The sequence below is a fragment of the Acanthaster planci genome, linkage group LG09, assembly GCF_054643075.1.
Source record: "Acanthaster planci isolate LZ-2023a linkage group LG09, COTS_SCS, whole genome shotgun sequence".
NCBI lineage: Eukaryota > Metazoa > Echinodermata > Asteroidea > Valvatida > Acanthasteridae > Acanthaster > Acanthaster planci.
This window is the reverse complement of record NC_141785.1, coordinates 8,585,503-8,599,699: the sequence shown is the minus strand read 5'-3', so window position 1 is coordinate 8,599,699 and position 14,197 is coordinate 8,585,503. Positions and strand designations below refer to the sequence as shown.

At 41.6% G+C, this 14,197-nt stretch overlaps 2 protein-coding genes across 4 annotated transcripts; one reads left to right on the top strand and one right to left on the bottom strand.

Moving 5' to 3' along the window:
• The first annotated feature begins 258 nt into the window (after nt 1-258).
• Nucleotides 259-3,602, top strand: LOC147798101 (dnaJ homolog subfamily C member 30, mitochondrial-like). The gene is made up of 3 exons (XM_087141420.1): nt 259-292; nt 1,179-1,730; nt 3,275-3,602. The coding sequence occupies exons 1-3, from the start codon at nt 290-292 to the stop codon at nt 3,305-3,307; spliced, it is 588 nt and encodes a 195-aa protein (XP_086997546.1). The 5' UTR covers nt 259-289; the 3' UTR covers nt 3,308-3,602.
• A 6-nt stretch (nt 3,603-3,608) lies between these two features.
• On the bottom strand, nt 3,609-13,999 carry LOC147798100 (vacuolar protein sorting-associated protein 37D-like). Of its 3 annotated transcripts, none has more exons than XM_087141418.1 (6): nt 13,850-13,999; nt 12,289-12,724; nt 11,127-11,298; nt 10,186-10,268; nt 7,263-7,431; nt 3,609-6,154 (listed from the first exon to the last, which is right to left on the bottom strand). In XM_087141418.1, the coding sequence occupies exons 2-6, from the start codon at nt 12,667-12,669 to the stop codon at nt 5,946-5,948; spliced, it is 1,014 nt and encodes a 337-aa protein (XP_086997544.1). In that variant the 5' UTR covers nt 12,670-12,724; nt 13,850-13,999; the 3' UTR covers nt 3,609-5,945. The 3 variants fall into 3 exon arrangements, with proteins under 3 accessions (XP_086997544.1, XP_086997545.1, XP_086997543.1); XM_087141419.1 differs by having other exon boundaries at nt 13,813-13,984; XM_087141417.1 differs by having other exon boundaries at nt 13,817-13,983.
• Nucleotides 14,000-14,197: the final 198 nt, after the last annotated feature.

Genomic DNA, 14,197 nt, shown 5'->3' with positions numbered 1-14,197 from the left:
GATTTAGGGAGTAATTTTTTTGTAATTCTATTCAAGACGAAATCATTCAAAGGGTCGGTTTCAATATTTGTTACTTTGGTCCTCATTAAAATTGTTACAAATTATTAAAAACTTCTATCTTGTTTTAGCGGTGAACATTTGGTATATGCATTCAATAGATTAATTTTTTCCACTCTTACGGTTTGGGAACTCCCATTCTAATATAGACGTACCCGGAACCGGAGTAATGAAATAATTCGCGAACAAATATATCGTAAATCATGATGTCAAGGGTCAAACCGGTGTTGTGATGGTAAGGGCTGGCTGCTTTCGTCAGAATTTCCCCCAATTTGCGGGTTTTAAATAGTCACTAATGCCTCCCCTGATATTAACCTAGGCGGTCCCTAGTCTTACATTCCAAGAGATCAAGTTGTCTTTCGGTTTCATGGGATTTTAGGCAGTGATTAGCCAGTCAGAAACCGGGCAGATGGAAATCGGCCTGATGAGCGATGACATATCATCATCATGCAACCATTCTAATTTAATTACAACACACACAATACCGGCACCACACGGTCACCACACCGTCAATGCCTCTATGCCTCTTTTATGTCTTTAAGTTTAATAAGCCAATTTTCTGTTCCGTCGCCATGTTGATTTTTTAGCGTCTCCGCACCAGTAAGTGAACAAAGCTAGAGGGGAACAAATTGTCTACAACAATAACAATCACGAGTGTCCATTTGCTAAATGTTACGCAACGTTGTCATGAATTTATTTTTGCACATATGTGCTTGAATAACTTGTTGACGCTTTGTTGACGCTCGCTGATGCTTGTTGATGCTAAATAGCATGACCCTCTGATTTAACTTTTTAACTTGAGTTAGGGCTAGGCTAAGCCAACAAATGGCTGTGTGGATCATTAATATATTAAGTCCTATCTGTTATCATGTAATAATTTGAGATCACACATATCAAAACGGCAAGTTGATGGTATTAAAACAGTTCAATTCTTTTAATATAACAGTGAATTGACATGGCTTTAAACTGACTTATTCAATAAGTTTTAGCTGAGGTAATTTCAAATCACCCAAATCATTAAATATTTTATTTGATTCATACTTTTAGAGTGTGCCAAAGGATAAAACAACCAAAACATTTTCAACACAGCATAATCATGTGTTTTTTTCTGTGCAATACAGTGTTCAGGATTGTCATCAATCATGAGGGTTGCTTGGTCCAGGCCAAGGCCAAACCAGTTCCTGTCTGCTGTCTCTCTGCTATGCTGCCGGTACCAAGTGAGAGGCTACAAACATCACAAGCACAAGAAGGCTGAAGCCCGCCTGAATTTCTACACCGTTCTCGGAGTCTCCCCGAAGGCCACCCAGTCCCAGATCAAAGGGGCCTACTACAAGCTCTCCAAGATCTACCACCCGGATGTCAATCAGGGCAGTAAGGCTGCTCAGGACCGGTTTGCCGCCATCAGCGAGGCCTACAGCGTCTTGGGCAACGTGAAGCTGCGACGGCGCTATGACCGTGGAATCTTCTCCGAGCGGGACTTGCACAGTGAGAACAAGGAGAAGGTTTCCCACCAGGAGAAGGACAGCTCCAGGAAGTACAGCGTCTACTACAACACCCACGGGGAGCGCATGTTCGACTTTGATGAGTTCTACAAGGCGCACTACGGCGAGGCGAGGCTCCGAGAACAGCGGGAGCGTGAGGCCCGCAAGCAGCGCTCCGAGGAGTGGCGCAAGGTACAAGAACAGAATAAAACGCCACTATGGGTGCTTCTGACTTTATCTTCTGGAGTGTTGGCATTTTCGTCATGGTTATTACGGAAATGGTGATCAGGACAGAATTCTGCCATATATAACCGTTTTAATTTATGCGTGATGTAAATCTGTTTCAATCTATAAAGCCACTTTTGAAGTTGAAATTGACAGGTTGCTGTCACAGTAACAAGCAGCTGATTCTCAGGTTGTCTGGAAATCAACAAGGGGGCTGATTTCACAGGGCTGCAAAGTGGTCAGCAAAATGTAATTCATGTTTACCAGAGCAGGATTATGCTAACCACACTAACCCCTTCCAGGCTCTTTCAACTGTGATACATCCTCAGTTTCTAAAAATCCAACATTTTCCTGGTAGAAATTGGCTGCATCTTCTATCCTCCAGAATCCTCTGTTTTGTCTTGAAAGTGTTCCTTGGAGGGGTGGTTACTGCCTTAATCCTTCAGAACCCTCCATCAGTTTCTGAATTATCACATCAAGGCAATACGCCTGATACATTTATCTTGGAGCAATGGGTGGACAACATGCAGCCTTCAATATCTGCCTCCAAGTTTTGCCATAAACACTCTGCCTCAGTCCTCAGACGTCCTCCAAGGATTTGGAGGATGAAAAATTAGAGAATTTATAAGCCTGCATCACAGCTTAAGTTTTAAGGGCGCGTCCCCGCAGGTATGAACATATTCTGTGCTTTGCCCTGGAAAATGGTCCCAATCACCCTGGTGAAAAGTTTTAACAAAGCCTTTTTATTCAAATGTTGAACGTTGACCACAGAGTGTGCAAGTAGTTGACCAGTTGTTGAAATGATCTGCAGAATTACAACAGCTCATAAGTGAAATGTAGCAAAGTCTGCCATGTAAAGGGACTTTTTTGTGGTTCTCTTGTAACTTTGACAAACCCAAGATCATGTGAAATTATTATGGGTGTCAGTCGCTTTTCATAAGTGGGGTGGGGGGGGACATAACCTTGATCAGAACTAATGTGAACAGGCAGCCCTAACTGCATGGGTCCGGGGCCTGAAAATTTTGCACTCTCCATGCTGTGTGACTGTGGTGTGATCAGAGACAATTTCTGACCTCTTTTTTTTAGCAAATGCTTGGGCAAGATTTTATTAATTATTCATTTTTAAAATAAGTAGTTTCTTTGAAATTTTATGCAAGTTTGGAACCCTTTTTTTTTTGGTCGTTACCACTTTTTCCCAGTCACCAAGAGAGAGGAAATATTTGGCATATATAAACAGCTGAATCTGAAATATGAATCAAATGTAGGCCCACTTCCCCTGCATTTTTTATTTAGGGTCCAGAAGAAAAGGGGGGATGGAAGGGACAAACGATTTAATAACCCCCCCCCCACTGTAGAAGTAGAAGGGCATGTCCCCCACAACCCCCAACGATTAACATCCATGGGAATGATTTATCTTTGCATCATGTCCTCCGTTAATCTCTTACTTGGATGGCAACCAGTACATGTAGTTTGCACAAGAAATTTAGGCAACTCTTATTTTTTCTCCACAGGAATCTCGCATTGATATGATTTTCCAGATGTGACCTGGTTGGAATCAAGTAACTCTAGCATTATGCGTCCTGTTAACAAAACTGACACTTTTGGCACCATCCATGTAAACTGCAAGCAAGCAAATCTCGTTTGACCTTAAATAGTACTCTAAACTGCAAAAGTCATAAATGTACAAAATCATTCACCTTATCATTCACGCATATTATGAACCAAACAAATTTTACGTATTTTTTTAGAGTGAACTGTTCAAATGTACAATGCTGAATCCATTTTAATTATAACTTTAGTGCTCTCAGGATGACTGAATAAATAACAAATGTAAGTCAAGCTGTGTTAAATTTCCAAAGAATATTCATTTTATTTACAACGTTTACTATCACATGTATAAACAATTTGTTTTTCAATGTACATGATGCATGCATTTCAACAATCAAAGGAATATATGACAGTGAAGCAAGTTCCTCTACATCAGTGAAACAAGTCAAAGAATGATCGTGACCACAAATCTGAGTCAGGGAAAAATATCTAAATAAAAACACAAAAGGGAGTATCTGATGAATTACGGAGCACACACCATACGAAATGTTACAACTTTGTGGCCATGCTGGTCATGTCTAACAGAAATTCACTTTTTAATCATATAGTTCGGGACCTCCAGATATGACCACTTTGCTTGCATGGTTTTTGTGGCAAGTCAAACGTGGTTGATTCAGTAACTCTAGGCCTCCTCAAAAGAAAAAAAAATGAAATGAATGTAATTGATTAAAATGAATTTCCCATGTTGAATTTGTCATTGTACTGAAAATACAATTACTGTGATTTCCTGTATTTTGGTGAATGAAAGACGGGAAAAGTTAAATACGTATACCTACATGTCAATGAAATTCCCATCTGATAATTAATTTTTCAATCCGATTAAAAGGGCAACTTCCTTGCCATAAATGGAGCAAATACAGGGGCACTGAATCCACACTATCTTTTGGAAATCAACTACTTCCAACCATTATCCCATGAATAAAATAAAATTCTGCATGCACACTTGGGCCAAATTCTATAAACAAAGTTATAAGAGTAATCAGCCCCAACAGCGAGATGTTGATGAACGTGCACAATATCCGCTACACATTCCTAATTCTAAACTGGAAAAAAACCCACTGAAGTAGATGCATGCAAATGGTGCACCCACTTCAAATGAGAAGGGGGAGCATGGGGGTGGAGCTTAAGAGTTGTCTCCCCCCCCCTTTGGAAATAGGAAAGGGGAGGTTGAGTTGGGTATTATGCCCGAACCCATTGCCCCTTCCACAGAAAGGTGTCTCTCCCCGGTAAGCACTACCCAATTTGCAAATTTTTAAGAGTACATACAATCGCGGCATTTTCTACATCTCTATGCTGCTTACTACAATGCTTACAAAGGAAATCACCTCTAACCAGACTGGAATAAAGCTATTATGTTTTGCTCACTGCAGTAGTTTAGCTTGGCTTAATAAATCAGATTACATGGCGATTTTGAAATCTGGTCAGAGTAATCAAACCACGAGAATTCAGGGAAGTGGGCTTATTTCTTCCAGATTATGGTGCTGCGGAGCATGTGAAATTGCTGATTTTCGATAGTGTTTTCAAGATGTAATTGAAAGTGTGGATGAGATTGCCGAGGCAGAAAGCAATCTGCTGAGCTGCGACTCAGTGTTGTTGTTGAGACCTCTGAAGACCACCACAAGACCAATTCGAGACCTCCAGTCTGAAATCAAGTTGCAAGCTTTTCAATTGAGCAGCAACAAAACCATTCCGCTGGTCTTTTTTATCCTGTAACTTGCGTCTGGTGTTTTGATGGCCTCGACTGCAACACTGCTGCAATTGTGCACCGGGCAAAATGCCAAACAGTGCATATTATTTCTGCCTGGTGCTCCACTAAGCGCAGAAATCTGCAAAGCACATGAACATATTACCTGCAAAGAAACATTCTACCAGCCAAAAAACTGCTTGTATATATTGCTTATGACCGGTTCCCTGATAACTTTTGCTTGCAACAGAAACTTGCTCAGCAGCTCCACACAGACTTAGCCCTTTTGATAAAAATCTTTGCTTGGCAGCCAATCAATTTGGCTTTCCAGGGTTGGGGAATTACCTGCCGCATAAATGTGCCAGAGAAAATAAGGGGCTTGGTGTAAGTTAGTGAAAAAATCTACAAGACTGCCAAGCATGTGCTAGGTTTTTGTGTCTGGGCCCAGTTTTGTGGCTTTGCTTACCGTGGCACTCTGCCCTCGTATGATCTTCTTTCTAAGGTTACAGCACATGCCAGCATACAAAATATTGTGCTGAAACCATAAGCATGGAATCCTCAGTTACATTTAAGGGACTGACACGTATGCATGCGTGTAATCAATGGAATATGCTGCAGGGATACCAGAGCCTGCAAATACAGCCAGAGGAACCTAACTACATGTATACAGGTACCTTGTAAAGGCCTGAAATTAGTCCGTTTTATATGAAAAAGCCTGAAATCCCCGATGCTGCCGTTTTTTTAGGCCCTGGTATTCCTGCAGCGTACATACATACGAGTGGAAATTCTTCACTTGTGGTCAACCAAAGCCACCATATTGGGGCGTGGGCATGCCTGAGCTTAGCTTTAATTTTCTGTGCACACACACACACGAGGAAGAAAACTGGCATTTAGTGCGGATATGAGCCCAGCGTGGGCATCCTGGGTGGGGCCCCTGGACCGTAGTTGGGACCCTGGTAGGGTAATCTGGGCGCTGGCCTCTGTGGTTGGTAGCTGTAGGGCGGGGCACCGTGCGTATTGTGCGGGTAGTGGGACATGGAGGGCGGGGCATGATGGGGTTGACCGTAGGGCGGCATGGATGAATGTTGAGAAGTGGCACCTACCAAGAAAAAAAAAAAGCATGAGATTTAGAGACACACGTAGTTCTCATTTTGTCAAATGAAAAAAACAATTATACAGACACGCATGTTCTGTAGTCCACAAACCTTTGATTCCAAGGCATGATAGATGTACACAGCACAGATGACTTGAGTAAAATACCCCTTGCTTTTCTTTGTCAGTTTAGAGCAACAAAGACAACGTGTCACTCCACACTGTATGCCTAAATTCTTTGCACACAGCACATGCAGTACGCCCACACAATATTTTGTGCAGGAGTGGTACGTAAGTCCGTAAGTCACACAAATGTGTTATGAACCACCAAACTAGCAAAGACCAGATGCCTTACATAAAGCGGGGTCAAAAGCAAACAGGAAATGCAAGGATAGGCAACAGTGTTTTGTTTCATCAATTCCACATGCAAATTGGCACCTGCTGAACAGTTCAGCGTGAAATCTGTACTCATTTGTTAATGGGAGGTAGATGTAAGCATACACTGTGCTATCTCTATTCCTTAAACAGGTTGCACTATTAGTCGGTAGTGTGGCAAAATTCTCAGAAATGCAGAACACTTTCCATCTAAAATTTTTCCAGAATTCCCAAAGGGATGTTGGGAATTGTTGTAAATTTTGGGAAAAACTGTTGGGGTATTTTTAATACCTGCTGTGTCAAAAATGTTCCTAAAATTCAGCTCACCACGTTTTAAGCATTTATGGATTGGGGAGTTTATAACCTCAACAAAAACCGAAAATACAGATCATTCGCATTCAGGACACAAAAGACTATCACTTGCTGATGAAGCATCATTTCAAAGTAAATCTCAACCCATTTGCGTGCACAGCAATATTGAAGTCAAAACAAAGGTTCTTTCATTTTACGTATAAAGAGAAAATATCAGCAAAAAAGTTCTTTCTAAGGGGTAAATTACAAGTAGATTTTACCTTTACAACACTAAAAGCCCTCAATTTCTAAATCCCAGAAAATTCCCCCCACCCCCCAAAAATGTATGGAATAATACCCCTTGGTAAGTGGTTGAGAATATATTTTAATGCTGATCAAATTTCTGACCCTGGCAGATCTGGTGAAATCGGAAACCCTGCTCAACGTACCTTGTGGGGCAGAGGAGGTGGCAGTCTGTCCCCGCCCCTGCTTGTTGAGTATCTCCTGCATCTTCTCCGCCTTGATGTGCCGCAGATGGGCCGTCTGTCGCATGGGCATGAACTTCTCAATGAAGTCCTCTACCGACAAGTCTCCCTTTAGGAAGTCATCGGCGATTTCCTAAGGAGTACGACACAGAAAGTTTAGAAATCCAAACACAGTCAGAGTAAAGGCAACCTTCAGGGCTTACTCTTGTTACTTAGAGGGGTATGGCCTAGTTGTTGGGGTTTGCGAGTCGCAAAAATGGGATCGGGGTCTGAAATCTAGCTGCTGGACACATGTTGTGACCTTGGACAAGTCACTTTATCCACACTTGCTTCTCTCCACCCAGGAGTATAAATGGATACCAGTGAGGGTAGAAATGGTGGTTGGCACCAGGAATGCCAACATCGAGTGGCATACTCCCAAGGGAGCTAAGATGGCTTGAACCCTAACCCCCTTAAGGTGTATGTAAAATCATATTGAAATTGAAGGATTTGGGACTGTTAGGGATGTTAGGGCTATGAAATGTTTATTGATCCAGTGAGCATGGTTAATAATGATAAAAACATAACATATAATCAGTGCTCAGAACTGTGTAATTGCCGAGCTCTCGGTAACTGAGTACCTCCGTCATGACAAGCAGATTCAGTTAATAATAATAATACTGGTAAGCACCTTGTTCCTGTCAGTTTGGCATTCTACAAACACACAGATATGAATGTGACCTTGTATTGTTCTACAAGTGCTAAATCCTCCAGTGCATGTAATCATGACTTTTGTTTTTTAAATGTGTTTCTTTTCAAGTTAACGGCACTGAACAGTGCTTTCTACAGCTTGTAAAATTCAATGGAGGCTGGAGACAAGAACCTCTGGAATTCTGTTGATTTAACATTCTGTTAACATTTGGGGTATTTCAAAACGCTGGTATTTGATACACATATATGTAGCTCACTTTTTTCAGTTTCACCGTGCTTGATGCCTGTATGCACACTTACACTATGTATTCACACTCACGTGCATGATTTACACTGTATGCTATGTACATGTCTTCACACTTCCTGATAATATACAATGTTGTAATTATTGATTGTATTGACTGGTCTTTCATACATGCAGCAGACAATGATTCTTAATTAATGCGAGGAATTAATTTCTGCATTTCAAAATTCCTATTAATTGGTTTAATTCTTCATGGTGACGTTTTGAAAGGAAAATGTTACGTTTCAGCCAAGGCCATTTGCTTCATTTTCAATCAACAGTGACAGGTTACGACCAAACGGTACTTGTACCTGCTATGAGTACATGTATGTAATCAATTTACAAGGATGTTTGCTTTCTATTTTATTGTGCATTCCATCCAAGTTAACCGATGTTCTGTCCGGGGTGATCAAATTAACCTATGTTCTGTCCGGGGTGATCAAGTTAACTGATGTTCTGTCCGGGGTGATCAAGTTAAACGGTGTTCTGTCCCGGTAGATGTTGGTGAGCATTTGGCACTGACTAGATGAAACAGACTTGGTTCATTTTTAATTACAAAAATCAAAACATTTGAGATACATGTAAATAAACTGCATACAAATCTTTTACTTTCCCTTCATGTTGGAAAAAAAAATTGCTTATTGTAATCTACATGTGATATGGTCAATTGCAACCTTCCTGATTTGGTATACACGACCTATTTTGCCTCCACTGCTGAAATTTTCCAACTGTGGTTTCTAAACTACAAACAGGGGTATAGCGATCGGGGAGGGGGTATGTGAGGGTGCGGTGCCCCCCCCAATAATTAATCCAGTCGGCAAATAGAACTTCGGTCGGCACATGAATCCAGGAGTAGTATGTAAATGATATATATTGGCTGTCGGCATTTCCTCTGAAGCATGACATGTAGCGTACCACAGAGCACTCTGTGAATTTTACACGCCACAAGGCTGGCGAACAAGTTTGAAGTTGGCATCTTGTCTCTGACACACCCACCCCACAGAAAATGCCTTCGCTACGCCACTGGCTACAAATTCCAACCCACTACATTTTTTGACTCAGCATCGCCCAGCTATCCAACTGGATTTAAGCTGCATTTCCAATATTATGTGGCCAACAGGGAACTTGAACATTATCCGAGTTAATTCTCAGCGGAGAGATAAATTGGTGACCCTAAGTTCTGTCATGTACATGCAGACCTGTGTAAAGACGCTCCTTCAATGGCTTCTTTGTTCACTGAGTTTACGTGTTTGGAACTCTCAACAAATTCTATAATAGAAGGTGAACTCTCATCTGATCATAAATGCAGCTAGGGTTATGGCTCATTTCAAAGTGATGAATGCAACAATACATTAGGTCCTCAAGTTTGGCTAATTTTGGAAAGGACTTCTGATAAGGGCTTCTCATATATCAAAGCCAGACGGAGGTTACTAGATATTTATGAAACAGGGCATGACGTGTTAACAAATGAGTTTATATTACAAGATATCATTTAGCCTTCCCTGAAATAATTCATTCAGGACTCACTGGTCCATTCCACTTGCCTAAGATGAACCCCATTGTCGGCAAAATTTACGTTCACTTTGCAGGATAATCTTACTGGGAATAAGACCTGGACAACAGTTTATTAAAATATATACAAATGCACCATGTTTACAGTGTGAGATTTTGTTCAAAGGCCAACAAGTTTGGCATGACAGTGGTTCTAACGACTTATTCCTCCTTTTGTTGGGTGGGGTCTTCATTGCGTGTTTGCTTATTGATGGCATGGCCAACTGAGACCTACCGCATGGTGTGCCAAAATCCATGTTTGTTTGTGAAACCTGCAAATCTCTGCCATTTTTGCCCATAAACTACCCATGTATTTTGCGAATGCAGTTCTCGTTTGAAGTTAATTCAACACACCAAGCCTACCTCCGAGTCGTCTTCCGCCTTTGCCGTGTCAGCTTGCATCAAGGCTAGTGCTGCGTCCAATGAAGTCTGTTCTCTCACCGACTCTAAAAATCAAAAGGAAAGCAGCATGTATTGTAAATAAACAAGCATACAGATGTATTATTTCCCAGCTGAAACAGTACCATAACCTGCCCTCCTACTTCCAAATCTTCCCAAACCTTCAAGTTTCAAAGAACGAGGAGAATTAATCCCTGCATGATGCAACAGGACTGCTTAGCTTGGGAATTTGGTAAGCGCATAATTTTTTTCACTGAGCAAGAACAGCTGTCCAGCAACAACTCACAGTAGGCATACTGCTTTAAGACTGGAACTCTGCTGAGTTTTTTTCTAAGGACTTAAATCTGCTACGCAAGATTTTCTGCTAATGTCCAAATTTTCACCCAAGGTGTGATGGCCAAGTTTTGTGCATAAAGGTGTCATCTGCTTACATGTTGGAATTGGAGTTTCTGGTAGGTTTGTACACTTGATTATTTTTTGGATCAATTAAATGTTCCCTTTTTGATTACAGGCTTGATAAATTTGACAGCAGCTTTCTAATGTGCTCATTTCCAAGCTTATTTCCAAGGTTTAATCAACAATAATAAAATAGTACCCAGTCTGTCTTAAGGCTTTTTTTTTTCAATCATTACAAGCCTTGTCATTCAACTGTAATTTTCAGTGACAATCTTTCCTTGTTTTCACTTCATATTCTTTGCTTTAGAACACAGAACTTGAGATGTTTGGTTCAAAAAGTTTTGGGCCATTCTGCCTTCGGAAAGGAATACTTTTAAACAATTTACAAATAATCGAAAAGCAGAATGTTACCACAGAACGGATTCACATTTATCAATCCATTAATCAACAGACTAATACTTCCAAGCCTAGTTTCTGGCAAAAAAATAAATTCCAAACCAAATTCTCACCGAGCTTGGCTTTCCCCATGATGTAGGAGTCTCTGATTTTCTGTGCCTCGTGGAGGCGTTCGATGAGCTGTGCCCGGCCCTCGTTCAGGCGGGGCTCCCTTGAGAGGTTGAATTCGGCCAGGCTGCGGTTCTCCGCCATCGCCATCTCCTTTTCCAACTTCTTCTGTTTCACCTGGAAAAAAAAACCCTCAGAGGTCTTGTAAATGTGGCAAAACCATGAATCTAAATAGACTGTATTCATGTGTCGGCCATCTTGAATTGAAAGTGAGGCTAACTTTTCATTCTGGGAACCTGAAAGCAATGAAAATAAACATTCATTTCAAGTGTATGCCAGTTTACGTTTAAAATAATAGTCTGGCACCATCTCATTTAACAGACTGCACTGAATGTGATAACCTCAGGGCACAAAAATTGAAAATGGCTTCCCCGGGAATGAGGTCTATTCACTTTTTTAGTTTATTTCCAACAGTCAATAAGCGTACATGTTGTATGTAGGATACAGCAAATGATTGAGGTATACTGTTTCTATTCGCTCATAGCAGGAACAAGAGAGGGTGTATTTTTACTTGGAAACTGGAAACGACAGTCCTTTGGTGGGCTCTTGCTATATGAGTGTGCAGATTTATGCAAGTCTGGCATGGGAATGCCGAATTCGCACAACCAAGTATGTACAGTTTGAGCTTGTGGTCTAGTGGTTAGGGTTAGTAGCTTCTGATCACAGGGTTAGGGTTCCAATCCAGCTGGTGGCAGCATGTTGTGATCTTGGTCAAGTCACCCAGGAGTGAATGGGTACCTCAGAGGGCAGACACGGTTATGTTTAGCCGTTTGCGCCTTGTTTGCAATGGCAGCATGGGACTAGCATACTCCCCTAGGAGTGAAGATGGTTTCAGGAATGCTTAGATGAGGTGAGCCCAACGTGCAGGGATGATAATAGTGCATTACATTCCATGATATGTGCTTCATAAGAACTACACCAGGAGTGTCACAGTGTAACAGACATGGTGCATTACAACATACAAGTATATGTCACTATGTGTGCCGAAAGCATGCACGAGCTGAGTTGAATGACTAACGACAAAACCCAGTGTTAACATCCTCGATGCAATGCACTACTAATGTCGTTCAAGCCAAAAGTAATTCAGACACGGTCCACGTCCTGTACCTCTTCCATGTTCGTGACCACCTCACTGAATTTCTCCTCGTCTTCCAGGAGAGCGCTCAGTTCCTCGCTATCCATGCTGTACAGCAGCACAAACCGCGGGTCCCCAATCTCCTGGCTACCCGGGCTGCGGTCTGGTTCTGACCTCTGCAGCAGGGGCATGCTGACGGGCACGTTGTCTACGGGTGTGTGCTGAGGGTAGCGGGGCGGCTCCGGCTGGGACGGGGATGGAGTGGGGAAGCTTGGGGGCTGAGGGTATTGCAGTTGGGGTTGGGGAAAGTGCGCGGTCGGCTGTGGCGTGTAGGAACTGTACTGCGGAGGCTGTGCGGGCGGCTGGTGACTACCTATCTGGTATGGGTAGTTATGGCTGCTGTAACTACTCATTCTACAAGTAGTACAGGCAGACTACCAGTGACACTGCCAACTTTTGTACAACTTCCTGTGAATGAGACACAATATGTATAAATCAGTTAAGCCCTTAAAATCTAAAAGAGAAATTAACGGAAGGTAAAGCTGCTTGCTGGCCCACTAGAAAATCGATACATGTCAAGTGTGACCCATTGGTTATACGCAAGTCAGGTACATGTATACATGATCTTCATTTCTTAACGTCTTTCACTAGTTGGCCTCCTGTGACATACAGCAGTATAAATTTTTGAAGATTCTGAAGGTTTCAGTGCAGCTAAAATCACACAAGTTGGATCCATTCAAACCATCCACGCCATAATTTGCTTCACAAATTTTTGTTGCACATTTGGAAAGAGTTCAATATTATACGGATAACACTAATTTTCCCTTCAAATGTTACAACAGCTGTTGGAAAGGTATAACATGTCCGAACAAGTGAAATGACCGATATTTTAAACAAAAAAAACATAGATTCATTAAGAAAATGTGTTAAATGTTAATCATTACGTGCAAATCAGTTGCACATGATTCTTCAAGCAGTGTAGCTCTACTGAGTGGAGCGTTAATATTCCTCTTTTTCAAATTTTGTGCTGAATGGGAAATTTCGAAAAAGAGGAATTTATTGCTAGCCATGGCCATGCTAAATGCTCCACTCAGTTGAGCTAAATCTGAACTAGTCCGACTAACTTGGACCCTACAAATCACCTTTTTTAACATTTGGACATGGTCGGGCCCTAGTATCGGTCATAGGGCTAGAGGAACAGATGAAGTGTCACATTTAAGTGTGAGACACATTGACTTGGATAATGTTGAGACATTTCCCACCACTGCCCACAGACGTAGACATTGGTCAACAATACTTGGGCCAGCCCAACTGCAGCACTACAGTTGGGACTGTCCTAGCCCAGGTTGGACGTCTACATTGAATTGCGATGCAATGTAGACGTCATCCAACCTGCGCTAGGACTGTCCCAACTATAGTTGGGACTTATGCTATGGTTGGGGCGTAACAGTTGTTGTACTACCTGTATTATAGTAGTAAGTACTACTACAGAAGAAGAAAAGTCACGTTAGCTATTCTCATTTCAATGTTGATCAATTTAATGTGAAATAAAGTACCTACAAATTATTAATTTTCAACCAGCCAGTTGCCTACCAACGATCTGTATCCTCGAGTTCAAATTAATTCCACAGAGTCTGTCAAACATGTCAAAATCGACGACAAAATAACATTTTGCAATGCAATACAAACAAAACCAACGCGAAGTAAAAATAGAAATGACGAAAAGCTAGCACAGTGATATAAAAGTGCGCCCTCTGTTGATTTTTTTCTACTAGCAACCAAACAATGTAGAATCCATGTACTACAGTATTACTCGCAGTCTGATACCCTCCTTATTTCACATAGCGAAAGGTTCAGCTTCTACACATTGTCGGGTGCAGTACCTGGACTGCTGGCTTTTATCATGGAGGTAGAATCACACATGCAGCAAGCGTTGACCCG